This window comes from Clavelina lepadiformis, chromosome 4, assembly GCF_947623445.1.
Source record: "Clavelina lepadiformis chromosome 4, kaClaLepa1.1, whole genome shotgun sequence".
In the NCBI taxonomy this organism is placed as follows: domain Eukaryota; kingdom Metazoa; phylum Chordata; class Ascidiacea; order Aplousobranchia; family Clavelinidae; genus Clavelina; species Clavelina lepadiformis.
The window spans coordinates 4,246,480-4,273,373 of record NC_135243.1 but is presented as its reverse complement, the minus strand read 5'-3'; the positions used below and the strand labels follow the sequence as shown (position 1 = coordinate 4,273,373).

The 26,894-nt window shown below is 36.1% G+C and overlaps 6 protein-coding genes across 6 annotated transcripts; all 6 read right to left on the bottom strand.

Annotated features, from left to right (window-relative positions):
• Positions 1 to 109: 109 nt before the first annotated feature.
• Positions 110 to 4,858, bottom strand: LOC143451627 (uncharacterized). The gene is made up of 4 exons (XM_076952329.1): positions 2,915 to 4,858; positions 2,418 to 2,719; positions 1,958 to 2,146; positions 110 to 1,827 (listed from the first exon to the last, which is right to left on the bottom strand). The coding sequence occupies exons 1-4, from the start codon at positions 3,107 to 3,109 to the stop codon at positions 192 to 194; spliced, it is 2,322 nt and encodes a 773-aa protein (XP_076808444.1). The 5' UTR covers positions 3,110 to 4,858; the 3' UTR covers positions 110 to 191.
• Positions 4,859 to 4,997: 139 nt separating this feature from the next.
• Positions 4,998 to 9,246, bottom strand: LOC143451628 (sister chromatid cohesion protein DCC1-like). The gene is made up of 9 exons (XM_076952330.1): positions 8,951 to 9,246; positions 8,196 to 8,388; positions 7,745 to 7,876; positions 7,173 to 7,263; positions 6,628 to 6,775; positions 6,159 to 6,246; positions 5,943 to 6,065; positions 5,599 to 5,747; positions 4,998 to 5,437 (listed from the first exon to the last, which is right to left on the bottom strand). The coding sequence occupies exons 1-9, from the start codon at positions 9,241 to 9,243 to the stop codon at positions 5,329 to 5,331; spliced, it is 1,326 nt and encodes a 441-aa protein (XP_076808445.1). The 5' UTR covers positions 9,244 to 9,246; the 3' UTR covers positions 4,998 to 5,328.
• LOC143451631 (E3 ubiquitin-protein ligase RNF181-like) lies at positions 9,143 to 11,442 on the bottom strand. The gene is made up of 2 exons (XM_076952332.1): positions 11,334 to 11,442; positions 9,143 to 10,322 (listed from the first exon to the last, which is right to left on the bottom strand). Exon 2 carries the CDS (start codon positions 10,298 to 10,300, stop codon positions 9,821 to 9,823), a length of 480 nt encoding a protein of 159 aa, XP_076808447.1. The 5' UTR covers positions 10,301 to 10,322; positions 11,334 to 11,442; the 3' UTR covers positions 9,143 to 9,820.
• An 895-nt stretch (positions 11,443 to 12,337) lies between these two features.
• Positions 12,338 to 16,531, bottom strand: LOC143452887 (D-3-phosphoglycerate dehydrogenase-like). The gene is made up of 12 exons (XM_076954024.1): positions 16,058 to 16,531; positions 15,810 to 15,961; positions 15,540 to 15,660; positions 15,191 to 15,289; positions 14,900 to 15,032; positions 14,472 to 14,620; positions 14,143 to 14,295; positions 13,821 to 13,947; positions 13,543 to 13,667; positions 13,206 to 13,291; positions 12,954 to 13,081; positions 12,338 to 12,834 (listed from the first exon to the last, which is right to left on the bottom strand). Exons 1-12 carry the CDS (start codon positions 16,253 to 16,255, stop codon positions 12,683 to 12,685), a joined length of 1,623 nt encoding a protein of 540 aa, XP_076810139.1. The 5' UTR covers positions 16,256 to 16,531; the 3' UTR covers positions 12,338 to 12,682.
• A 1,707-nt stretch (positions 16,532 to 18,238) lies between these two features.
• Positions 18,239 to 19,589, bottom strand: LOC143452269 (uncharacterized). The gene has a single exon (XM_076953170.1). It carries the CDS (start codon positions 19,467 to 19,469, stop codon positions 18,795 to 18,797), a length of 675 nt encoding a protein of 224 aa, XP_076809285.1. The 5' UTR covers positions 19,470 to 19,589; the 3' UTR covers positions 18,239 to 18,794.
• A 1,286-nt stretch (positions 19,590 to 20,875) lies between these two features.
• On the bottom strand, positions 20,876 to 25,063 carry LOC143452198 (contactin-associated protein-like 4). Its single transcript, XM_076953067.1, has 11 exons — positions 24,832 to 25,063; positions 24,426 to 24,492; positions 24,164 to 24,238; positions 23,898 to 23,957; positions 23,635 to 23,700; positions 23,251 to 23,382; positions 23,068 to 23,133; positions 22,696 to 22,830; positions 22,308 to 22,459; positions 21,729 to 21,852; positions 20,876 to 21,470 (listed from the first exon to the last, which is right to left on the bottom strand). Exons 1-11 carry the CDS (start codon positions 24,985 to 24,987, stop codon positions 21,274 to 21,276), a joined length of 1,230 nt encoding a protein of 409 aa, XP_076809182.1. The 5' UTR covers positions 24,988 to 25,063; the 3' UTR covers positions 20,876 to 21,273.
• Between the last annotated feature and the right edge of the window lie 1,831 nt (positions 25,064 to 26,894).

Below are 26,894 nucleotides of genomic sequence, written 5' to 3'. Positions count from 1 at the left end.
CTACGAGGAAGTAATTATAGGTTACTTTCCGACGTTGTTGATGTATACAAGCTTTTAAAATGTAAAACAATGATTTAATTTTCTTTTTCGGATATTAACAGAGCATCACGAAAGTTTCAGTTCAACTGATGTATTGTAATAATAAAACTTTTTCACGAATGCGAGCATAAATAACCGGCGGTAATATCATTTCAACACACGCTGTTAGTTTCCATCGACCCGACTTCAGACAGCGCACTGTCATGCATTCTAAGGCCTTCCGCGTTCTCTGTCCTCATGCGAAGTATGCGCCGTCGTCTGAACCAAGTGGCAGCTAACGCGCAAAGAACGGCATCAATCACACTGAACACTAAAGAATGAAGCACAAGGACGAGCATAACCGCATAGAGATAGAGAAGAGAATCGGAGTTGGACAGAAACAATCGTTGATATATGACGAACCCGATACCACCTATTCCAGCAAAAGCACCAAACAAAGCTATCATGTATGCCACCATGCGATCAGGCTCAAGTACGCCACCTGCCTGTGTGCCATATTCTTCTTCTTTGTACCGGGCGATGGCGCGGTCGAGCAAAAGATTTCTGTCATCGCGAAGACAACAAGAACTCAACCCCAACGATAAATCGTATCTTCTGTGTAACCCTTCGTGGTGGTCAATGCCGCCTTTGGCTGCTTGAACCCACACTCTATGCGCATCTTGCCAGCGTGGCGCCATTTCGTAAATATGGCTCGGCCGCCGCGCCAGTTTAATTTCTGAGTCAGTCCGCGCAGATTTAGTCACAAGCTCCTGGTCGGACTCGGGCTCTGAAAGCGAGTCATAAAAGAACTGACTTGACTTTGCCGACTCCACGGCTTCCTCCACAAGCGGAAGAGGCGACGAAGAATCCATAGCTGGAGCAGAGAAGTTGCTTCCGCTTGTGACTCTTCCGGACACGCTCGGGACCTGATTCCGTGATCGTTCTCTATACCAACGAGCTTTCTTGCGCACTTTCTTTCGCCCCACAGACGGCCTCGGGAAATTCCAGACTCTTCTTATGACTTCATTGACGGCGGTTAACGATTCGGGCTTGTCTTTATTTTCGGAATCATCCTCGCCTTGTTCTTGCTGCTTGTCTTCCCATAGAACTCTCATGTCCTCCTCGATGTGAGTTCTGAATCCGCGCTTCTCCGCTTCCATTGGATTCGGGTTAGGGTCGATTACGTCACCACTAAGTAAAGACGAAGCCACGGCAGGTGCATTTAAAGATGCCTCGCCACGAACCTCAACGTCCGCGCCTATTTCACCTGATTGATTGTTGACTTCTGCTTTCTCAGCCGCTTTGCTGTAACAGCAGGATTTTTCTGGTTTACACACGGGGTTGTTTAGTTGTTCTTTGAGGCTGCAATCGCTAACGCCGCACTCTGTGATGTGCTTGATTGCTTTAATCTGATCTTTAGTTAGCCTCAGTTGACCCAGACAATCGTCAAGACCATCCGTCGAAGGGAATCTCACCACGGCCCCTTCGGCGTATATCAAAGCATGATCGCCCATTAAGTGCGAGAAGTCGTCTTTGTCATCCACACGGGCCCATTTTAAGCCGTCCGCGGTGCATTGAGTTGCAAATCTCAGCAGAAACCCGACAAAGACTCCGACCGCTGATGAGACAAAAGCCGCAACCACAACTTCGTTTGCCGAATAAACGCTTTCGTAATAAGCGTTTCCCGAATCAGTGTAGCCGAAGAGTACTTTATAATACAGCAGGAAATGACTCAGCCAAAGTGCCACCGCCATTGACGTCCAGTGGATGGCGCATCTCTGTATACTTGTGAACGTTGATCCTAAAGATCTAAAAAGATGTTAAACGTCATTTGAAAGACATTAATCGGGACGAGGTTTTAAATATTTGCCAAGTATTGATAAAAAATATGCCACAAAATATTATGCTGCATACGACAGCGGTAGTTATTGATATTCACCTGTACCAAGCAAACGCCCAGTTATAGTTTTGCAAGAACACTTTGATCAGATATTCCTTTGTACTGAGCGCTCCAATCAGGTCAGCTTTTATACGGTATGGTTTCTTGTCTCCGCGCAACCACATTCCAACTTTGCTTTTCCAGCACTTACGGTTGTTCAGGCACATTGCTCGAATACTACGAAGGAACCTGACCACAACAGATGCGATTAGCTTGTTATTGTAAAGGGAAGCTAACCGTAAAAGTGGATGCATATTGAGTTAGCTGTGTTGCTATTCAGTATGTTACCGGTTTCCGGTAGCTTTAGGAATTACCGGTGTTATGCAAATCGAGTTTTGCAGCCAACTTGGAATTTCTAAAACCCTTATTGAAATGCCCATTGTTTAAATCAGCAACTTGTATAGTATAAAAAAAACAGTATGTTACAATATATACCACAGCACATTTTAAGTTTTCTCACCATGGGGGACTGTCCCCTCTTCTATCAGTCATCACTTCAAACGCATCGATTCTGCCGAGATAATGCGGCACACTTAGAATGAATAAATCTTTATTCTGACTTCCGAAGAGTCTTCTTCGGCCGCCGTGACTCTGCCCGTTACAGCAGACCAGTGTGAACGCCGCTGTCTTCGTGAGGGCGCCGCAAATCCGCAGAAAGATCTTCGCGCTAGTTCCTCCAGCTGGACTCTGACCGGTTTCCACAAGCACTGCGTACAATCGGAATCCTCTGGGCGGTCGCACCGGTAAAAACACCGGCTGCCTCTGAAACATACCGGTAGGTAAATGTTGGCATCTTGAATACTGTTTTGACAAGCAACTGGTACATATTTGCTGCTAATTGTATCTTACAGTAACATGATGATAGCGCCTATTAGTTTCATTACAAACATTATAACAAGCAAGCAATTTGTCATTCATGGCATGATTAATAGGGATTTTACATCCAATCAAACCTACCTCCAGGTCTATCTTCTGGTCTCTTATGCAAGCCACGGCAAGAAATATGACGTAAATCATTAATACGTCAAATACGGTGAAACAGGTTACTATATTCCCAGCTATGTCGCTTAAGAAAATTTCATCAGGGTGAAATAGAATACGACCGCTGATATTTCGAAGTGAAAGATTTCTAGAAAGTTTGTTTCCGTCCATTTCCAACGTAAGCAACAGGTAGGTAGATTTGCACAAGCAACTACTTACATGAAATGCAATTTTGCATGTAATTCAAGTAAGCATAAGATATTATTATAACGTAAAAGCTTTATTATGAGGTCACAAAGTAATTACATGAATAGAATAGATAGTATGCTTTGCATATAGGCCTAAGTTAGAAGATACCGCAACGGTTTCCGCTTTTGTCAGCTATATTAACAATACAATTAATCTTATAAACTGTACAACTTACCTCACATTACAATTATTTCATTTACAGCACGACTAACTGCAAACACACAACGCATTACATAGCTTAGTGGAAGCTAAATGTCTCAGCGTTGTTATGGCAACATCTGTTTTTGTGATAATTCCAACCAAGCTAATGCAAAAGCTTTTCTTTTAGGCCCCATGATCGCTGTACCTGGTATGGCCAGAAGGAAATATTTAACCTGAAATAACTTTCTAGCGCTGTTTGTGAAAGTTCGTATTTACTTTGGCATATTTCAACTTTTTGCATAAACGCTTTAATCAAGTGAAGAAAGTCCACCAGTCTTTTGCTAAACATTGGTTCACAACAAACAATTAGGCCTACAGTATCATAATGTTGAGTGGAACGTCTTCCAAGACGAAGAAAAGAGTACAGTCAAAGCGATACACTCAAGCATTGTGACGTCTATAGTCATGTAGCCTATACAGTCAAACAGTCAATACACAAGTAGGCTACAGTCATTCAGGTCAAGGTGGCGTATAAAGCAGCTATGTGACGTTATATTTAAAATAACACAAACCAAAGCAGGATGAGACATGTACAAGTCCAGCAAAAAACATTGGAATTAATACAAAAACTAAATTTATTCAAAATGGAAAATGCTATGTTAATACCATATATAACATATTAAACAATCATCAATCTGACGTGGAATTATTTCTAACGGTGTTTGTTTTGTTCTGATTAACATGTTATTTTGGTAATTTGATTTATTACTTAATAATTTATATGTAGCATTTGCTGCTGTGACGCTTTCCGATATTAAGTCTCCTTTGTCAATTTGCTGGCAATTAGGCAGAAGATGCTAATGTTATGCAAATCGAACACGCATTCTGACGTAAAAACCAGGATTATGACGTTATAATTACAATAACACAAAGTGTTTGTTTTGCAAAATACCTTTGGATGTGGCCGGGACTTGAGATATTAAATATAGCCTTTGATTTGTGGTCTTAGGGGACTTCATGGGTCATTGTTATACCGTGAAGTCATTTATGAAGTAGGGATTAATTTTATTTTATTTGAACTAATTCACAATGCGTATTCCAACTTTTGTTGTTGAAACCTTTCAGTTGTCATTGAAGTTATTATTATTATTAAGATAGGATTTTTTTATGTTGTCTATCATTTGGATTTAAACTCTTACATCGCCTACAATTTAAGTTATTTTTGTTTCATTATGATTCGCGAAGGACACAGAGCACAATCATTAATACACAAATCCATGCCAGTTATAAAATTACCGTTGGTATCATGTTTGTAGGAAGTTACTTTTATAAAAATAGGTTGCAACAAAGGACATGTTATAGGAGATCTTTAAAACAACATTTAACCTTAAATACGGCTCGATTTTAATGACCTTTTAATTATGTGATCATCAATTGAAGTCTTCTATCTTTTTCGGCAATGCAAGTACAAATTTAACCGGCAACCATTGGTACAAAAGCATAAGCCTGGCTTGAATAAGTGAATGAGGCTAAAATAGGTTCCATTATGTGCCGAAAGCAGATAAACGTAATCCTACAGAAAGCGTACCGACAGTTGACGTTTCCAATGAATTGTGTAAATTTCCGTATTTCTTAACAAATTTGGTTTTGATTCCGTGGCGAATCCATATTTTTCATAACTTGTTGCTTTTGTATTGCATCAATAAACTAAATACTTACCTCTGTCAAGTTCTAGTGTTTGACCACATAAAAAAATTTAATATAAAACGAATTTCCAACGAAGTTTACAAAATGGCAGTGATGCGAGCACCAATGCGTGGCTGTGCAAGTTCTTTAGAATTCGGCGCAAAACGTTATTCAAGTACATTATGTTACGTGGTCCATTCCGAAATACGTCATATCCTTTCCAATGCGACGTAATCAATTCCTGTAAGATACAACAGAGGACAGTCTTCAACATTTCAAAATGATCTTTTTGCTCAAACTCAAAGCGGTAGTCGTCACTTCAATGGCTTCCTGGTGCTGTATAGTTTTTCACCGTTGAGCGTTGACGTTCTGGCAAATTTGGTCAGCACAGACGATACAGTTTGTCCTTTCATACAAATGTCCCTGAAAATAACACATCAATTGTGATGTTCATTAAGAACCTATATGATAGTTATAGAATCTATAATATAGATCATAAAATTACTCATGCAATGGCGGCACTGTCATCAATATGCCAACTCCAGAAACCTAAAATACGACGAAAACGTATCATCTTGTCTTACTCTATATAAGGTTCGATGTCGGATAGTTTCCATTTCTCGCGAGCATTAAAAAGCGCATCGAATCTGGCTTCCATGTCCAATGGAAGTTCTTCAACCTTGAATAAACAGATGGAGGCAGGGCGGCTAGATCTATCAATTAATGCGAGACCCTAAGAAAAAGTGATTTAGGTGCTTCATGAGTGACTTATCTAATTAAATTCCTACAAAAATAACAACAACAAAACCACAAGAAAAGCACGATTTGCCCTTGAAAGAGTAAGTTGGAACAAATAGTGCCGATCGCATGTCTGCAGTGGGGAATTTACCCTATTTAGGAATAAATGTAGAATTTGAAAAATGTTTACCGAAAGATATTTCTCATCTGACGTCATGCCAGCCGGGAGGCTACCTTTCCAAACTTCGAAAAACTCGGAAAGATTGAATTTTCCTACGTCCCGTAAAAGCATCTCAGCAAATAATCGGCATATCTGTAACGAGTAGATTAGATGACAATAGCAGTAATAACACACACAGGTCGTTATGTAATAATATAGTCAGTGCAAGCAAAAGAGTCTTCTTACCTTTCTTTCAGAAAGCTTGAAGCAATGGGCGCCATCTTCAGACACAAACTGACTTCCATATGATCCAAGCAAATGTTTCACCATAAACCTAGGTTAGATGACTAAGGATTACTCTTGTTATTTTTTCGGTTCTCTAATGCCCACTATTTCAGGGAGACAACACGATATTTGCTGCGTTATATACATAATAGTTCATAGAATAATCATTAAAATACGGAATAAATTGAAGTGTAATCAACAAAACAAAGTCCCAGTGCACTGGTTAATTATTATTTATCTTTTTCATTAAAATAATGTTTGAAACAATAACTGGTTTGGTGACACTTAATCACGCGACACTTAATCACGCTACGCTTAATCACCGACACATAATCACTAGGACATTTAAATTAAAATTTTATATAAATTAAATAATAAATTAAAATAACAAATTAATAATAAAATTAAATATAAATAAAGTGTTGCCTACTCTGGTACAAGTTCCCCACTGTCGTTGATCTTTTCACAAGCGTCGTGGATAGGGATAGATCCACAACTCCAAGATTCTGCTTCAATTAACTGAAACAGTTCCCCCATACATTCTACGATGTACCCAAAGTCGACCACACGCCAGAATCCTGCAATCATTACAAGTTAGATTACATTACATTACTAGATTCCTTTAAAGAAGCTTGACAAATGTTTCGCGCACATACTTGTTGCATGGCATGTGCTGTGTTTGCTTAAGCTGCATGCCATGTAGTGTTAAGAAGGAACAATAGATCACAAACTAAGTAAGGAAATATTTTGTAAAGCCCCTGTGTAGTTAAAGCATGTCAATATTCCATTAATGAAGAATGTATCTAAATACTATAACCAAAAATTTAGGCTATCCTATTTGTATATAATAATTAAGTGGTAAATAATAAAAACAAACTAACAATCTTTATCACCAGGATCACTTTGGTAAAAACTTGTTTCCATGATTATCTAAAAGCTGAAGCAAACTGTCTCCATCTATCAATAAATACATACCATTCACACAGCAGCAATTTGTCTTGCACAGCCATGTCATAATTTCAAGCTCACTGGCCTGTATCGTTTCCATAAGTTTGCTTAAGGTGTACTACGGAAAAAAAGAAGTTGTTGGGACATTTGCAAAGATAGTAATGAGATGAAATAATCATCTGTAAACTTAGTACAAACAATTGCAATAGATCTGTAAGGTAAATGCAATAAACTTATTGTAATGGTTAATAAATTAATTTAGGATATTTTTTTGTGTAATGCTGGAGAACGATGCACTAGAAAGCGCTTAATGTGACCACCTCGAGGCGACACCGATTTATAAATATTTAATAATCACTTAAGTTATAACAGTTAATACTCAAGTTGTAATACTTAATACTCAAATGGTCAAAAACACAAAGTCACTAAAACAAGATCTAGATCTAGATCGACACAATGCTACCTAATCGATCAAAAAAAAGTTTTAGTCATTTATGTCTCATACAAATTGCCAAACACCCAACTTCCAGTAATACTGTACAGCAGCTTCTACTGCAAGACAGTGTTACACAAGATGAATAATGGGAGGTTTAAATTACCAGCTGTTGATTAGCATTTTCTTCTTCAAATTGTGGCCCTTTGTAAGGAGATTTGCTCAATAATTGAATCATTCTTGTCATTTTCGGGTAAATCTTACGAAGTTCAAGGTAGTCCTGTTTCCAGCCCACAGCCTAGAAAAAACACAGTTCCAAGATAATATCTGTTAAGTGTTATTAAGTTGTGTTGTTAAGTTATAAGATATAGAACTGATTAAACAATTCAGCGTATATGTATCAAGAAAGGTTAAGTTACTATACCACGTTGCATTACTGTTACAGTTGACAAATTTTACTACAGAAGCTATACTTGAAACAACAAAAGAATAAATTGATGGTCGCTCAACCATTCACTTACAATATATACAATAATATATACAATATAAGACAATGGCAGTACCACAAAAATTAAATGGTAAAAAACTTCTTTAAGTATTTTCTTTTCTCAACTTACCTCAATTTCTCGTACTGTCATTGCTTCTTCACCCTTGACTTGAGCGGCACTGTACGCTTTCATGTTTTCTTGGTTAATCTCACAATCGTCAAGAAGAATAAGCATATTTGATGTCGATGCATTCTTGACATCATATGTTACGTCTTCAGTGCAAAGAACTGCAGCGTCATCAACATCTCCTCGAATCACAACACTGGTAAGATTTTTAACATACACAAAATATTATAACAAAAAATAAATAGTAAAAAAAAGAAATATGAGAATGAATATTTTTACATTAACCTATAACGAGAGCTAAACGTTAAAATAAATGCAATACAATGATGGCACACAAAGACAATGACAATCGGATGATGACAATGCAAATGATGAGTTGATGACTTATCGACTTCAAACGCAAACTTAAAGACTTCTCATTGCAATTTCAGGAAGCATGAGTAACTTTGGTGCGATATTCTAATGGGTGAAAATTAATAAATTTAACTCCTGACTCAAACGTCTGCTGCTCCAGTTTTATTTTAGCTTTGCTCATATATTGAAAAACTACGAGCTTCTGAGTGTAACGTTTTTATCAAACTGCTGTCTTTAAAAAAATGGGAAAACTGACGCACAGTGAGAAAATTACATGCGAGCAAGCGGTGAGTATTCTGAAGGCGCTAACCAGCGACAAACCAAGAAGCACCCAATGGCCGCTACACTACAAGCAACCACTTCACTATCACTACATAATCTCAGCATTCTAGAAGCCATTTTACCTTTTTCCTTCTTCCAGGCTTTGTAGAACATCTTTGTCCAACTGCAACAACGTAAAGTTATCATCAGCAGCTGATCCAGCAAATTTTAAAACCTGTGCAGGTTGCAGCAGTTCGTCAAGTTCAAGTTTGGCAAGGTCAACTCGACTTCGTAAATCATCTAAATTAACTTCAGACATTATATTTCTATAAAAGCTTGAAGGAAGAAGAAACAGGTAATATACAAAATGGGAATTTTTTTTGACAATTGAGCAGCTTTTTTGATAACTCTCTTGTGAAGTTTTAAAGTTGTGCATCACAACATTTCACATCAACATCAACATTTCACAACTGAAATTTACAATCAACAACGCACAAACAATGTAATTATAATAATATCTTCGTTAATGAGGCCGATACAAACATTAAAAATCACACAGCATATCTGTATGTAGTTTTTGTAGTAGAAACATGTAAACAAAAAACAACACAAAAATATTTTATTACAATTCACTCATGAATTAAGCATTTACATTAGTCATGAGTCGGGTATTTCATGGAATGTGTAGTTCTAATATCTTACAGTCAGTACCTAGTATCCAGTATTAAAGCAGTATCTCACAAACCATCCAGGCAAGATTAAGTTACCTTTGGATTTATTATTATTTTAATAAAAAGACTAAGCATATGTAACTGAAGCTACAGGGTAGATTATTATCATATGCATATATTGCATAAGTTTTGAAATTGTATGTACAAATGGCATAGTCTTGCAAGAAATTAAACATATATGTTTATATACAATAAAACATTGACTGATACTGCAAAATACAAGGTGAAGGTATGTACAAAAAATATTTCAAATAATTTCATTCATTTAATTATTATTATTGATCAGCCAAACATGGAGCTATGTAAATCGGCCACTCTCGCTTCCCGTTCTTTCTGTCCTAGCTTTTCCTTTTTAAGCTCCTCATAATCAGGGTCGTCTGTGACAAGTTCGAAACGACAAAGTGGACATGAATTTGTTTTCTGTAACCATGGTAACAAGCAATCCATGTGAAAATAATGCTCACATGGCATTGTAATTATGACATCATCGTTGTCGAACTGGGCTAAACACACAGGACATTGGGCATCTTTCTTTGAATCCAAATCCTTTAGTGAAATACGTGGAAGGTTTTCAACAACTGACTTTGCAGCAGGTGGCGCCAGACTTTCACCATCTGGAATGAACTGCCCTAAGATATGTCCGTACTCTTCCACGTCACTTCGTAAAAATAACCTCAACATTCTTAGAAGATCGGTCCGTCGAGAGGAGTTGTGGACGGAAGTAGTCGGTTCACAGTCATGTTCATCAAAGTATGATGCCATTTAGTTGATAATTCTAATAAACCTAAAATAGAAAAAGACCAAATCTAAGTATACAGACATAGCTTGGCTTTGAAAAACACAATAAATATATTCATATAAAACATATATATCTGTTTTCCACGACAAAAAGAAAGATATAACCAAGCACATATAGCACATTTTTTATTCACTCACTTCTGCACACTCATTATACTGGAAGGTTATGATATGGAAGTTTAAAACGAGGTTTTAAGCGTTTAGCATCAAAAACGTCTATCTATGAGTGCAGGGTCAAAATATGGCATGTACAAACGTATTAATTTAAATTTGAGGTGAAAGAGTCTCACACCCAAATATTACAGCAAAAAACGGCAGGATGTAGTTTTATGCCTTATGAAGTTGTAATACTTTGTAAGAAAATAAAATAAAAATTTATTAAAACTACAATGCAAAAATACTTGAAAATTTTTAAATACATATACTACGAACATTTTATAGTGAGCAAGACTGCAGACTGCAGTCAAGCTTTGTACTATGGCACTTGTCACAAAGGATGCATTTCATTCGATTCATATGCTGAAAGTCAGTTTGGGATAGATGACGAATATGCAAAAGATGTTATACCAACTGCAATTTCTAAACATGAGAAAAACTGAAGTGAACTTGCAGTTGCCATGGTTGCGCCAAGACGTGAGCTGGCTTTGTGCCAAGGCGAGATGTCAACCAGCTAAGTTAAAGGTGCTCGTAATTTCATCATAACAAAAAGGCCCAGATTCCCACTGATATTACTAACTTATAGGCCCCAGGAAGGAATTGTTCTATTGTTGAAAACCTCAGCTACCCTGGCTTCTACTTAGCTATATCAATCATCAATGTAGGAAGTGCCTTGGCAACAAAGTATGCCACAGTGGAAAGTGTAGCACCTGCACACATGAAATTCATAAATCTGCACAACAAACTTTATTCTTCACGCCGATTTAGAATAAATATACAAACCGACATATCGACGATCAAACATTTCTGATGACACATGAACCAAAACATAAGTTTACACCTGCACCGTATCTCCTCAAACGTGCCTATGGTGTCAACAAATCCATTTCTCTCATGACATCTACTGCGGGGCACGCGCAATGATAGCATTGCTCCAAGTAAGGCGTTCAGCATTCACATAATCACTGATTAGAAAATTGAAAATGACGTTTGCGTTTTGAAGGAAGGGAATACCCCGATATAGATCACAAATTATGACATAAAAATCAACAGTTCTATCCGGTTATTTTTGTACGTTTTTTCGCCGTAAACAAATCAATGTACAAGTTTTAGAATGCTGTATTTTGCTTTTCATAATTAATAACGAATCCATAAATTATTATAGTATAATGATGGATAAAACCAACAAGAATTTATAGCGTTGTGGTCATTACGAGAATTTTAATCAAACTGAAAACAGTATTTTTTAGAATAGAAGCCGCGGCTACTATTTTTTATTTTTGATCATTTTGCGCGGTTTCTTTTCAAGGGTGGCTTCTTAATCAGACCAACGAACAATCGGAACCTTTAACTTTGTTGCTAATCCTGTTTAATGAGCGAATGTCCTCTGTAAGGGACAGCTCACACTTTGAGTCTCTTGTTGAAAGACCGCTTTCGCACTTCCAATTCCATACGTGGCGAGCGTTCATCTTCTTCTAAATGTGTTTTTATGTTAACCAATTTTAAGTTAGGTTTTTATTCAAACTTCCCATCTGGCTTAATGTAACTTGCTTCGAATATCGTATGATTCTGACTTTAGCTTGAACTTCTCTGTACAGAACTATACTACTGCACAGTAATTATAGAATGAACCTAACTTTTTTGCAACATGTAGTAATGTCAACAATAACATTGTTTACTTTCGTATAAAAGGGTCTTGGAGAACATGACCAACCTTCAGCTTAATCCTGGGAAATAATTTCGATGGAAAAACTTTTTGCAGAATTAGTGATTTCTTTCTTAATTTGTTCGATTCCTTTCCAGAGAATAATACGAGAAAAAAGTAAGCATATAGCAAGGCAGAACTGAATGAATGACAACAAGCATTTAATGTTTTATGATACGGAAATAATGAGCTTGACAAACGCTTTAATTTCATTTGAAAATTTTATTGGTGAAAACTGTGAATTTGAAAAAACAGCATGATCCCAGAAGGGTTGTGTAAGACGAACGATGGTGATAATCAAGATAATATTAACTTTTGGTATGCACGATGCGACTAAGACGAGCTAATACTGTGTAATGAAAACAGAAGAAATTCGACCTAAACCGCACCAAATAGGCGGCTATTGAGGTTACATTGACTAAAAGATGTTGCACTAATTACATTTTGCAAAAAATATCGCATTGGGAATAGGACCAAACGTTACTTCAAAAATTCACTGCAATGATATTCGGTATTCTGATTCTGCTTAAGGCATCTTCACTGAGTGCAGCAACTGTTGTCACGGCAACCCACTTATCGCCATCTCCAGTAGTACATGCCAGTGAAGCCAGACTGGCACCAGCATTAGTCACCACGCCTGTACAGATATGAGATAATTATCAGTATTATGTTATTACTACTGTATTGTATTATTCTATTGCCGTGAATGTACAATGTCCACAGCATTACCATAACGCCTGAAAATAAACCACTTACCAATTGCACTGGCAATATCAGATGATTGGAAGATCAAGAAACTTCCGGACATTGGAAGTGGAAAGGAGAAGGGTCGGTTGTCAATGGCAACAAGCACAGGCTTCCCATCAACGACTGCTCCAGTTAAACTGAACATGAAGAAACAATTTCAAGTCGCACTGGAGATGATGTGTATTAGGTGAAGTATACTGTATGGTTGGACGGTTATGGGCTAATTCAACAATGTAACAGTTTTCAGGAGAAAGTTTTCACCTCACAGCCTTGGTCTCAGCTTTAATTACAATTGAACATGAATTCGCGAAGTTAAATATCTTTTCCTTTGAGTTGGAAGTTGAGATCTATAAGTGTAAATATGTATGATTTAATGCACAAGACCATATATGGTTATAAATCTGAAACCTTAAAAATATCTTTGTTAAGTTGATAATAAATTGTCTTCATAGGATTTACAACTAGAATAAAAAGTCCGACTAATGGCAGATGGAAAAGTATTAAGCAGACAAACAAATTTAACGAATATATTTCAGCCATACATTACATTTCACCTTACAGTTTCAAGAATTTCACAACTGTTGTCACACAGACTTACGTTCACTCCTGCGTTATTCGCCAACGCCGCTGCATTAATTAAATTAACGCTACTATAGTCTGATTGAATGTAGCCAGCTGAAAAAGCTGCTTCTAAACATCTCCCAGACCTAGTTAGCAAGTTGCCTAAAAATAGTAAAACCAGACTTTAAACTTGTACCATATGACAAACACTTATAATGAAAGCAAACTAGGAAACAAATTATGAAATATTCTGGTAACATTAGTCCAGTAGATTGAACAGCTATTGGAGTGTGGAATATCATGACTGATACGCACCGTTTGATGCAATGTTGCATTGAACTGCGTTCACTTTAAAAAAACTTTTGGCGACTTTTCCAAGCTGAGTTGCTAGTGTTATCCAGTCTTCTATTCCATTTGCATGAGTCAATGCAGGGGCATTTAACTTTAAAATATGTTTAAAAAAATTTAGTTTTGAAATGTAGTGATTTAATTGCTATCGTCCTAACAAGTGCAACTGTGCATTGCACCAAGTACTGTTACTTGCATTTTACGAGGTAATAAGTATGACTATGACCCTTTGTAAAATGCAAAAAAATACCTTAAAATCAGTACAAAAATCACAGATAAAAAAACCCACCACTCCAAAAAAGTCAGTCCCCTTTGCGACATTGACAAATTGCTCAGCTACTTCCTTTCCGCACCTAGCTTGCCCCTCTTTCGTGCTGGCTCCGAGATGGGGACATGCCACTACCTTTGCATGCTGCACTAGTGGCATGTTAGTGGCTGGTTCCTAAAAATAAAGATGTATTTACAGTAAAGTTAAGAGACGAATTTGTGTCCTGTTTGCCAGACATACAAACATAGTTGCGTGCACTAAAGCACATGAAACTAAGGTGTGTTTGCAAGTATTAGATACAAATGGATACACAGTTATGAAAGTGTTTTCTATCTGCTTGACAAACTCACTTCCACATAGACATCTAAACCAGCGCCACCACACTGCCCACTCTGCAGCGCCCTCAAAAGTGCATCTTCGTCGATGATGCCACCACGAGCACAGTTTATGACACGTACGCCTTTCTTACACTTGGCAAATGATGCGTCATTAAGAAGACCTTGACAGTAATATAATATTATTATAATCAAGCAAGAGCAAGTATTAACAGATAAACAAGAATTTAGAAGTAAGTACACCGTGGCGTTATGACCAGTGTGCCCTACATAAATAAACAATAATTAGAATACTTTAAATTTGCGTTAGGTAAAAATTTATGTGATAAAGATTGCAATGTTAATTGTGTTAACAGCAAAATATAGCTTTCATAAAAATCTTAAGTTCAAATCTAGTTGTGAAAATATCAACCAAATATTTGTATTTAGTTTAATTATGGTACCTTTGGTTTGAGGTATTAAAGGAGTATGAACAGTTATATAATCTGCCTCTGGCCATATCTCATCGGTTTTCATCCACTCAATGTTATATTTTGCCGCCTCTTCTTTTGACACAAGTGGATCGAAACCGATTGTCTAGAAAAAGAAATCAAATTCAAATCGAGAGCATAACACCAATGCTAATGCAGAACATTGGCTCATGTCTCATGGAAGAAATCTTCTGACATAACAAAAAGCATTGGATTGGGTTTTATAGGTTTTAATGTTAATTCTGGTTTACACTTGCAATCTACCTTCATTCCGAACGACTGCATCCGGATGCCGGCTTCTCGTCCAATTCTTCCGAGCCCAATGATGCCGAGTGTTTTTCCGTAAAGTTCGTGTCCCATAAACTACATAAAAACATAAAGCGCTGATTCATTTATGCTGACTGACAATTTGAAAAATACAAGTCTATAAGAAAAGTTAAGTTAATAAGAGGTGCTTTAGGCTTATGCGATTTCTATGGTATGTGTAGGAAGCATACAGATGACTACATATCAGTAACAATTGCTAGAAAATCAATTATATAATATTTACACAAAAACTTAGAAGGTACACACATGTGTGAATTACTGTATTAGAAAAATGACATCAACATACTGCTTTTCTGTCCCATTTTCCAGCTTTCATTGATGCATCTGCTGCAGGGACATTCCGTGACAAACAACATATTAAAGTGCATGTATGTTCAGCTGCGCTTAATGTATTTCCACCAGGGGTGCTAAGAAGTAGCAAAATGCGGCTTTTAGCATAAAAAATTATTCAACCCAACTCTAGTTTAAGCACCGTTCTAGATTATTAAACAGTAAACATGCATTTCAGTGAATTTAAACGTAAAAACATTTTTAAACAACCATTATAGCTACATACTTCATCACCACGACACCGTTCTTTGTTGCAGATTTGATGTCCACATTGTCAACACCTACTCCAGCTCTGCCTATGATTTTTAAATTTGGGCAGTTTTCAATAATTTCGGCTGTCATTTTTGTAGCAGACCTCACGACAACTCCGTCGTAAGCCTGAAAAATAACATTAAACTTGTCTTATTTTTGCCACAAAAAGTCACCCATCACATGCAAAACTTTTATGATCTCATAGAACAGTGACGCATATACCTGTAATTCTTTTATTAACTCAGGAGTTGTAAATTTTTCTTTTGACAAAGTGGCTGCAATTCCATTCTCTTCAAGGATAGTCTTTGCACTCGGATCCACATTGTCGAGAAGTAAAACTTTCGATATTTTAACAACCATTTTGTGAATGTTTATTTGACTACAAACAGTTAGTTTACTGCACAAACTCCTTAACACCATAAATTAAGTGCTAGATATTAGAATATCAATGAAAACTTTTGCATTACAAATTGGTCAAACTTGGCATGGACAATTACAAGCCTGCAACACAATACTCAAGTCTAGTACAAATGTACAGTCACATATGTTAAAAGACCTGATAGCCAAGCAAACATTGCAAAAAACATTTGCATTTCATTGCATATACATATTCGCAGCAACCCTTTTCTTTAAGCAATTCATGTTGAAGCGGAATCTGCAGAAATGCTTTTGCAAAATCTCACAATCGATATCATCACTTCGTCAGTCAGCAGCGTATCAGTTAATTGATAGACGGTTTCGTCTTAGTGTGAATTTCTTAAAATTTTCCACTCAGCTGGTGCAATTCGTTGATGACCTCAGGAATAATTGCGAAATATGATACAACGCAGCCAACTTTTAAGCTCATCACCAGTAGGTGTTTATTTAGCGGTCGGACAAACCATTCATCGTAAACTGTGTTGGTCACGTGGTACCGGCATTTTCGGTCGAGTGATTTTTGACAAAGATTCATGCGTCAACACATACCTAAGTTCGATCGTTTTTATTCAATAAAAGTGAAAATATGAGCACGCTTATTGTGTTTATGAGTTACGCAACCAGCACGCTCAAGCTATCATGCGTCGTGCGCGTGATACTTAGCACATGGAAAGTTTTACAAAAAATTTATTCTCTGCTTAACGAGAACATTCAACATTTATGTTAAGTAGAGCACTGTGCAGTTAAATTGTTTCCCGGTATTACTACCTACATTTATTACTAAGTTTATCTTGCTGTATGATAATGTTTACCCTCGGAAAAGCAAAGAAACTACAGTCACAGATGTTAAAAAACCTGATAGCCAAGCAAACATTGCAAAAAACATTTGCATTTCATTGCATATAAATATTTACAGCAACCCTTATCTTTAAGCACCTGCCTACCTTGTTTCTATTCCTGACTATTACCAGATTGACGTCAACGCTATCATGTTATTCCAGCGCTTGTTTTCATACAATCAATACTGCCTAATCATTTATTCATCCAGCTGAAGCTGAAGCATACAAGCAATTTCATGTTCGGTAACTTCGACATAAAACTATAACAGACTGCCACAAAACAGTGCCCAAGTGAAGTTGCTTTTGCAGCAATGCTTTTACCATTCAGCCATCTCTTGTAGGACTTTTAATCTGGTGCTTTTGTTGCTCATTGCTTTTGTATTTTTTATCTCGCTACATTTTACTTGTGAAATAATACCGTGCTCTGTACTTCTGGGTTTCGTTACGTCACAGTGCTCACCTAAACATCCTTACCATTGCATCCTTATTGTAAGTTATCGACCTCTGATTTTAATTGTGCACGTTGTGACTTATGGTACGAACTCTAGGGGCTGTGCAGCTTTTGCCTGTTCGTTGATTGTTTAAGAGTTTATGAAGACAATTAACGACACATACTTTTGGTCAATCTGTGTGTGTACGTCATCATATTATTATTACAAATAATATGGTACACAACATGCAATACTAATACTATAGTCTTCTATTTTGTGACGTTTATACTTCCCATCTTTGACTTATTCGATTGCTTTCATTTCCGGGTTTCTTTCGGACCTGAAACGGGTTTCAAAAAATGCCGGGTTCGAGCCATTACAGTCGGTTCAGTCCCACCATTGTTTTTCTCTTTTCCTGCCTTTTTCTTTCCTTCACATGAATATTCTACAAAGATCCGAAACGAACAAAGCGAACAAGGCTATGTTGTGCAATATGCGTTTTACTTGCACAAAAACTCTGGCACTTTCTGATATGATAAGGTATCATAATCTTTATCCCGGACTGAGGAAAGTATTTGCACAACTGAAAATTCGAGGCTCGTTTACCGACCTATTCTTTGCATAAGTTCCGATTGCCAAACATTTTTTATCGGTATTTTTATTATTTTTTGTATTGTCCAATTTTGGAACTGTCCACCAGGTCCACTGAAAAGGAGCAAGTGTCTTTAATGCCTTGCCCAAAGGCAATACAACAGTATTGTTGGGCAACTGTGTATCGAACACGTCTTGTTGTGAGGCCTGCCCTCAAACCACTCCGCTACATAGAACTCAAATCGGCAATTTAATACTGTATGTTAACTATTTGAAATAGTAAATTATGACAAACAGCGCAGTTAGTGAACGTTTATCAAGCCCACAAACGTGCACCAAATTAGAGTCAATCTATCAATGCAATTTTCAATTTTGATTGTCTCGTACTTAAATGTATTCCGGCAAAATGCTTTTAGCTGGATACTCGCATCAGATTATAGACGACCTAGCAAAAAACTAGGTATTCTTTTACGGCAGCGCACTGTTTCCCATTACAAAGTCAACTGATTAATTAATAAATAACACATAGCAATTAGTGCACAAGGTTAACCATAATGCAATACAGTGTAAAACCATTGATCAAATTAATAGTATCGCCACTATGACACGACACAGCATATTGGATGGTTATTTATGATGACCTCTCTTTTCGAATTGTTGGATTTGAATGTCATCAACTCATCATTGGATTTGCTTGTAGTAGCACTTCGTGTGGGTGTGTGGTGGGTGTGACTTCTTGAAAGGTTTTTTACCACTGTCTGGGTCAACAAAATCAGAGAATTTTACCTCACTGAACTTTACGTATTTTCTACTTTCGAAGATTCTCTGAGTGAATGCAGAAGATGAAACAACTACAATGTATTCACACTCTAGCTCCTTGGCTATGTCTTCGCATTTTGCTACCAATGATGTCATAAAGCCCATTCTCCTGTAATCGTGATGAACGGAGAGCATTTGAATGCAATAGATTGTTTTTCCAGAAAGAAATCGCGGAAGATCATCGCTGAAGATTTCATGCATGTCTTTAAAAACCTTACAAGCGTATGGTTGTCTAGATGAGTAACTACCCGATAAAGCTATATCTTCAAAATGGCGTATTTTGTTTAAAGACATTGCAATTAATTTCCCACTTGTGGTCTCAGTAATGCCAAGAGAACCATCTTGTAACAAGCATTCGTTTATTCTGTCACATTCCATATCATAAAGCTCATTTGTGTCAACTTCCAACATTACGTCAGTAGGCTCATCTTTTAGATAATATTCCATGTGGAAAACTTTGATTTGTTCGAAGTCATCTTGTTTCAACCTTTTCCAATCAAACCCCGGCTTTAGTTCCATCACTCTACCCTGAGCCATTTTCTCGATAATGAAATTGCAGTTTTCCACAAAAGCGGTTTTACTCAAAAGACAACGATAAAGACCAAGTTGCCAAAACTTGCAAAATCTGGAATGATAAGCAAATTAACACCAGGCAACTTACAGTACATTAAATCTCTAAGTTAGACTAAGTGAAGCACCTCTTTTTATTTGCTGCATGGACACTCGTCGTTATGTAAGCTTTCTATGCCAACCAGGAATAGGTAACTCGTCATACTTTCCGAAGGAACTATTGAGGTTCCTTGCAATAACACACAAGCGTATATGAATAGGGTAAGGTTCTATGCGGGGTCTATCTCCGCCATCTGTACCTACATAACCTGTACCTGAGTGCAAATTTTTAAGTTGCATTAAGCACCATTTCTTGCAATGCGTTTTGCAACTGATTGACATTTATGAATAAGGTTTTTTGTAAAAAGCTTCTTACAACTTCCAATGCACCTGGCACCTGTTGTTTACCGCGTCCGACATTACAACTCCCCGTATGCACACCATAAAATCTTGCGCTTTTTTCAGTGACCAGAAAAATAGAGAGAGTTGGCGGAGTGAATCATCAAAATCAACAGATGAGCTGTCTTAGCTAGCCGAAGTGATTGCAACTCAATGGACATCTTATAAGCAGCAGCATTACTTACTTATGTTCCGACTAAAGATTAGAGTATTCCAACCGCACGCAACAATAGAGTCAGATAATTCAACAGATAAATTAAGTAAAGATATTCTCATAAGTCAAAAGAGTCTCTTCAAATGAAATGCTGATCACTTTGATAGTTTTTTTTGATTTCTAAACTGTTTTGGTTAAGTGTACATGAACGGTGTCTCGCCGCAGCGGCAGCGAACTCGGAGAAATAGCTACTTTGTTTTATTTGAGCACGTAAGTGGATAGTTGTGGCGTGATTCTATGCGCGTTTTTGTGTTTCATGTGTAAAGGTTTTTTTTCTGTGTATTATTATACTTAACAATTTGTCTTTAACTAAAAAGTGAATTAAAAATTTTAAGTCAATAGGCTACCAGAGCAAGTGAGTGAGAGATTCATACAACCAAAAATTTTTGTCGAAATGTTATCGCTTTAAGCTTAAGTCCAGTTTTCCTTTCATCACCTGTAAAGTTCACATAACACATTGTGATAATGCATAACAGAGGTTTGACTGGGTGTTCATATGGAAGGTTTCCACAGAAATGCATTCGTTCATAACTTGCATTTTGTTAGTCTGAGATGGGAGAAGTACGACAATGCTCTAAAAACACGAGCTAAATCGTCAAACTGCATAAATATTTCTAAAAGAAAGACAAAAACCCATGACGACAACATTTCATAAAATCTGTGCATTCTTTGCAAACATTCACAAAGTGCAACGTCATATTATTATGATGTTATATTGTCACGTAGGGGTCACAAGGGGGCAGATAAGTTAAGGTATATATTCCGCAACGTAAGCAATGTGTATACAGCGCATTACTGTAAAGTTCCATTAAAGGAGAGTAATGATGAATGCTAAAATACAACGTCAAAATATTAATTGCGAGAATTTTTGTCAAAGATTCAGATTCAACGTTTTACAACCGAAGTTTAGAACGTAGCGACGTAAGTAATCCAATATTACTTCGGTAAACCGAAATTTAAAAGTAGTTATAGTATGCCAATTGGAAATTTTATTTTCAAACTGAATAATCGCAAAACTATGTAAAATGATTAAGTATGAGCCACACAGAATCCTGTATTTAGATTTATTTGGTTTGGTTACTGGACAAAGCACAGCATAATGTCCACGTAAATTTTCGATCAATGATTGCATCGACCGGTACATTGAAGAGGACCTAAAGTGTGCCAACCGTCTTCGTTCGACCCGTCCGTGTCTCCAAAGAATAGCGCGATCACAGGTAAGTCTTCCTTGTCAGTTAAGTAACCTTCGTCGAATGTTTCACGAAGTTGATCCCAGTCGCAGTTGCAATTGTAAGAAGTCCCACCGACACACGTCCCTGTACGGTTTGGCCGAAAAAGAGAGATCAAGTTTCTTTTAAATCATTTTAAAAGTATTTTCATCACATGAAGCCCACGTCAGTGATGAACTATGCGATTATAATAATTATTTGAATGCGTTAATCTATATAGTTCCCTGTGACTACATGTCGGCCTGAATAGGATAACCATGGCCTATACGGTAGATGTTGTAAAGTATATGCATTCCTAATTGTATTAAAAGATTTTAGATGGACCATAGAGTAAGCCTAACTTACTTGTCTCCCCACATGCACAGTAGTAACTCCTCTGGGAAGTTGCTCCTCCCCAGTAATATTTTGGCCCACCGTTTCGTGACGTCCACCTTCCGTAGCCGCGCAGAAGACTACTTTTACATCGGTACTATAGAATGGTGAACGACGTGTTTTAAAAATAACTTACATTAGAACATTATCTAAATAATGTGGTTATAAATAATAACTTGGTTAAGTTATCTATTACCTAATTACAAATTATCTATTGCGTATTATTTAATATTCATAACAAAAAATTAATTGCTTTTAGAAAATTATTGCAAATTAAAAATATTTTGTCAAGTTCCACACAAAGGGAATTTACATTTTACTTCTTATTAGATTTCTATGAAATGTCGAGCTCCATCAAGCACCTGAAATTTTGACGTTTGTGCAGTCATCAATGATAATACCACCTACAGTTTCTGTGTCAGTTTACCTCAAGTAATTGTTAACAAATTGCTCTATGATAGTTTTTAGGTGAAATGTAGCGAGCAGTTTTGTTAGTGGTGAATGGATTTAAAATAACGGTTTACAATATAATGCTATATGTTACTTTTCTACCTTCACAAACTGTCGGCAGTGCATTGAACGGGATATCATGGCCACTATCTGCTTCATACTAAGACCGTAGCGAACATTGCGCTCGTAACAATAACCTGACGAACACTTTCCCACTTTTATTTCGCCAGTTGAATCGTGGTTGATGACAGTAGCTTTTCGAAAAATGTTTAATAATTATAATAAGTATGTTAAGTTTTATAAGTAGGCCTAAGTATGGTAAGTATAATAAGTATTGTAATCAGTAACAACTACGTTATATTTCAGAGCACAGTATATTTGCAAATTAGTAATTATAACATACATAAAGGTGGCAAGTGTAAAACAAGAAAATCTTTAAAAAGAACGAATGTAAATTCATTCTGGGATGCTTATGTGATGTCTATTTTACTTGGTTCTCCACTGAAGTTACAATAGACTGTGAAAGGTGTTACACTTCCAGGATCAGGTGATATGACGTAGATGCCGGAATCTTCGGCTGTCTTGTTAAAAATCGAAGCGCATGTTGGTGGGAGTATTGAAGGCGCTACAAAGTATATATATTATAAATTAAGCTATACAGTATATATATTTAATCATTGGTGATTAAAATTAGCCTACATATTGCACCAAATTGCTATAATAAACAAGGTTCGTCGTAATCCATGGATAATTAATCATCAGTTAAAGCGAAAAAATCAGTATCAACAACACAGGTCGCGTGAAACTAAATTAGCACAGCGAGATACTTGTAAGCTTACAATGATACTTTGCAGTCACTTACCTAATTTGTTGGACGGGCTGTAAGGAATCGAAATAATCCGGGGATCGCTTAAATTTGTCCCATTGTCTGCGTCAAATATGTTTTAATTAAACATTAAAGCATTAACAAGTCAAAGCAACATTATCACCTTATTTGATGCTGTAGTTGTTAGCTCATTTGTTCAAAAACGATGAGACAACTTACATTTCTTTCCAGTAAAGTTACAATATATCGAAAAAGGCAATATTCTTGGTGGGTCCGGTGATATGAGATAATACCCGCTGTCATTTTCAGTTCCGTTTATTTGGTCACAGGAAGCTGGGGTCTGGTATATATCTGAAAAAAAAGTTATAAGAATAAAAACGTGTAAGTGTACACTCACATTCATTTTGGGTATGAAGTGTTATATTTGTTTGCTAACATGGTTTCCAATTGACAATATCGAGTTTAAATTCTGTAACATCTGATATAGATCGTTTGTTTACGTCACTTTAAAAGCATAAATAAAGAAAGCTATCATTACGGTATCCCGTAACTGACATTTACAAATGATCCAGACTTTGCAACTGTACATTACCCTATACACACCAATGCGTTTCGACAATGCGTCCTCGATTGCGTTTACTCTTCTGTAGAGGCCTTTTGTCCTGTAAGCTGATTATGACATAAACAATTTATGAGATAATAATAATGGCTAACAAAAATTACTCATTGCTTAAAACGCCAAAATAGCGGCATTCTTTGTGAGTTAGACAACTTTTTCTAATCGTTACCAAACTGCTCAAAATTAAGCCTTACGCGTAAAACAGGGAAACAATACTCACTGATTTATGTTCAGAAACATTACTCACTGATTTTGGTTGAAAGTTCATCTTCGAGACTACTAAATTGATCTTCCAACTGATCTTCATCTAGAAAAACACAAAACCAGGTTTGCAATAAATAATTAATCTGCAAAAAGCGGAAGTTGCTTTTGTCTTTCAAAGCTTTAATTTTGCAAATAATTATTTTTTAAGTTTCATGTAAAACTATCACAAGTTGGGTTTGCGCAATTAAGCTAAATTAAGTTATATTTTAATTAATTAATTACTAGTTTAGTTAATTTATCAAAACTTACCCTGTTGTGTTCCAAAGCGATTTTCTATATCGTCAATTCTCTGGTTCATCGATAAAGAGTGATTTGCTAGAATGTCTGAAACAACAACAACAACAAACAACCTCACTTCGACAAGCGCCAAAACATAACCACTTCAGCCATTTAAGCAGAAATGTTTAATCTAAGTTCGGTTGACGAAAAACGTCCATTTCCTGATATTAATGCAATTTAATACTATGAGTTAATGTTATTAATTAATATTAATGTGATTTAAATATTTTACCAAGTTTTGCAATCAATGTTGCTAGTACATCTTTAAGTTCAGAGTCGCGAGCGGAAGAGGATTCACGCTGAACATGTAACCATAAAGGAATTTAGATTATTCTTTCTATAAATTTATATTAATGTCAAAATATAAATATATTTATATCATCCTATATTAATACGATGTTTAGTTATAATAAAATAAAAATTTGGATATCAAATACTGTTTTATTATATAAAAATATACAAATGTGCTAAAAATATGAATATAATTTAATTAGAAAAAATTGAGTTTTTGGAGTTGTTTTTGATAAATGTTATTTGAATTAATTTTCAATAAATGATTTCTAAAAGATTTAATTATTTCAAAAAATTTATAAGCATTCTATAATTATAAAAGTCACGTGTTTTCATTTTATTCTCACTGATTGAATTGGCTGTCCATCCGGAGAATAACCGATATAGTTGTTGATGACGTAACCGGAACCAGAACAAGTTTCTGTTTTGTTTTCAGTGATATCTGCAGCAATATTTGCCAGAGTCGCGACAAAAAAGACCGTTATGAAAAAAACAGGATTCATTTTGGTCTTCAACCTCAGATAAAACTAAAAAGGATTTATTCTAAACTTTCTAAGCTATCTGTAATTTATCAAAGAGAATTTCAACGTTTCCCTTAAAATTTTTTCCAGTACGTAGGCAATCGACTAAAAGCCTAAAACTATAACTTTAGTTTGATTGCAATAAGTTGAACACCTTTGTTCTTTTATCTGCTGTTCAACTGATGATACGACAATCTTTCATTTCTTAAATAGGGTCCACCATTGCGCTAATGGTGAGCAACTTTGAAAACACCTGACCAAATTTGGAGACATTTTAGCAAAATTTCTGTGCAAAACAAAGACATCTTTTCGGAGTTCTTTGAAGAAAGTGTGGTTTGGCGAATAGTCATGGGTCGTTGTTTACATTAAGCTTGTTTATACCACTAAGCCTTTGTATTAACTGTAAACTCGTTTGGCCTTTAAAGTTTAGCAGCATTAAATTTTCATTTGAAATCGAGCAGATTATTTTCTAAGTTAGCTGACTTTATGTGGCTTCATTAGTGCTCATTGTAGCTACTTGTGCAAAATCGTTTGTGTTAAATCCTACTTAAAATTTTTAAGTTCCGCGGTATTTTTGCTTGTTGGTGATTTTTTAGTGGTGATTAATTCCTGAAAACCATGTTTTTTTCTCCGAGTTCCTGTATTATTTATTATTACAAGTCTTTGCGGATTTTGTGGCAGCTTTAAACTGCAAAGAAACAGCATTATAAATCAATGGAAGTTTTTACACCTTTATTGCGTTCACATCGTGAAGCAAAGTAAACGTTGAACGCATTCAGTGTTCATCTCAGAGAAATCGTTGTTCTATCGTCACCTGACAGTCGACATCAGACATCAACGACATGAACAACCTCTATACCTAGACTCAGTAAAATTCAATAAATTTATTACCATGCAATGTAATAAACAACGTTGCTTGGTGTATATTACTATATTATATTAGTTATTATTATTGTATTGCTATATTATATTAGTTATTATTATTGTATTGCTATATTATATTAGTTATTATTATTGTATTGCTATATTATATTAGTTATTATTATTGTATTGCTATATTATATTAGTTAGTATATTATTATATTGCTATATTATATTAGTTAGTATATTATTATATTACTATATTATATTAGTTAGTATATTATTATATTACTATATTATATTAGTTATTATTATTGTAAGTATATTACTAAAGTTCGTGAAAGTTGAATTCATCTTTAAATTTACAATGTTTAGCTTTATCAAGTAAATACGAAAAATTGTGACAGATTTTGCATCAGAACCCAAACCAGTAAAATCATGCGCTTATGCTAGCTATATAGGCCATAGCCTACATTTTGACTTTAACGTCAACACTTTCTTGACTCGATCACAGCAAAGCAGAACTTTCGTGAAGAATGCAAAAACTGTTTGGTCTGCACCGAAGTTAATATGTAGTCGTGCGTGACGAAACGTTATAGTGTAAAATCAAATTTTTGAGTGCAAATTCTCCTAACCTAATCATGAAATTTTATCAACGGGCTGCGTGACCTACTTACGGTGAAATAGTCACTTCATTATCTTGCTGGTAGCCTAGCAACCACCGCAGGTAGTTCAAAGACTTCAAACCCTTGCGTACATACAATAAGCGTGCAGGTTTGAGAAAATGGCTATGGATTGTGTTTACCGAAAAATGGGTTTTATGACGTCACTGTAGGCAAAATGTGAGCAAGATGCAATGGAACCTGAATGCAAATATGTTTTCGCTACAACCACATCCGCGTTTGCCCAGAAAACCTTCCAAAAACAAAAATATACCAAGTTTGGTCTGATTTTGTTGGCCCAGGTAACAAACCTTTCAAGAAGTTTCACCTTCTATCTTCAACCATCTTAGGTCTTACAAATAAGTT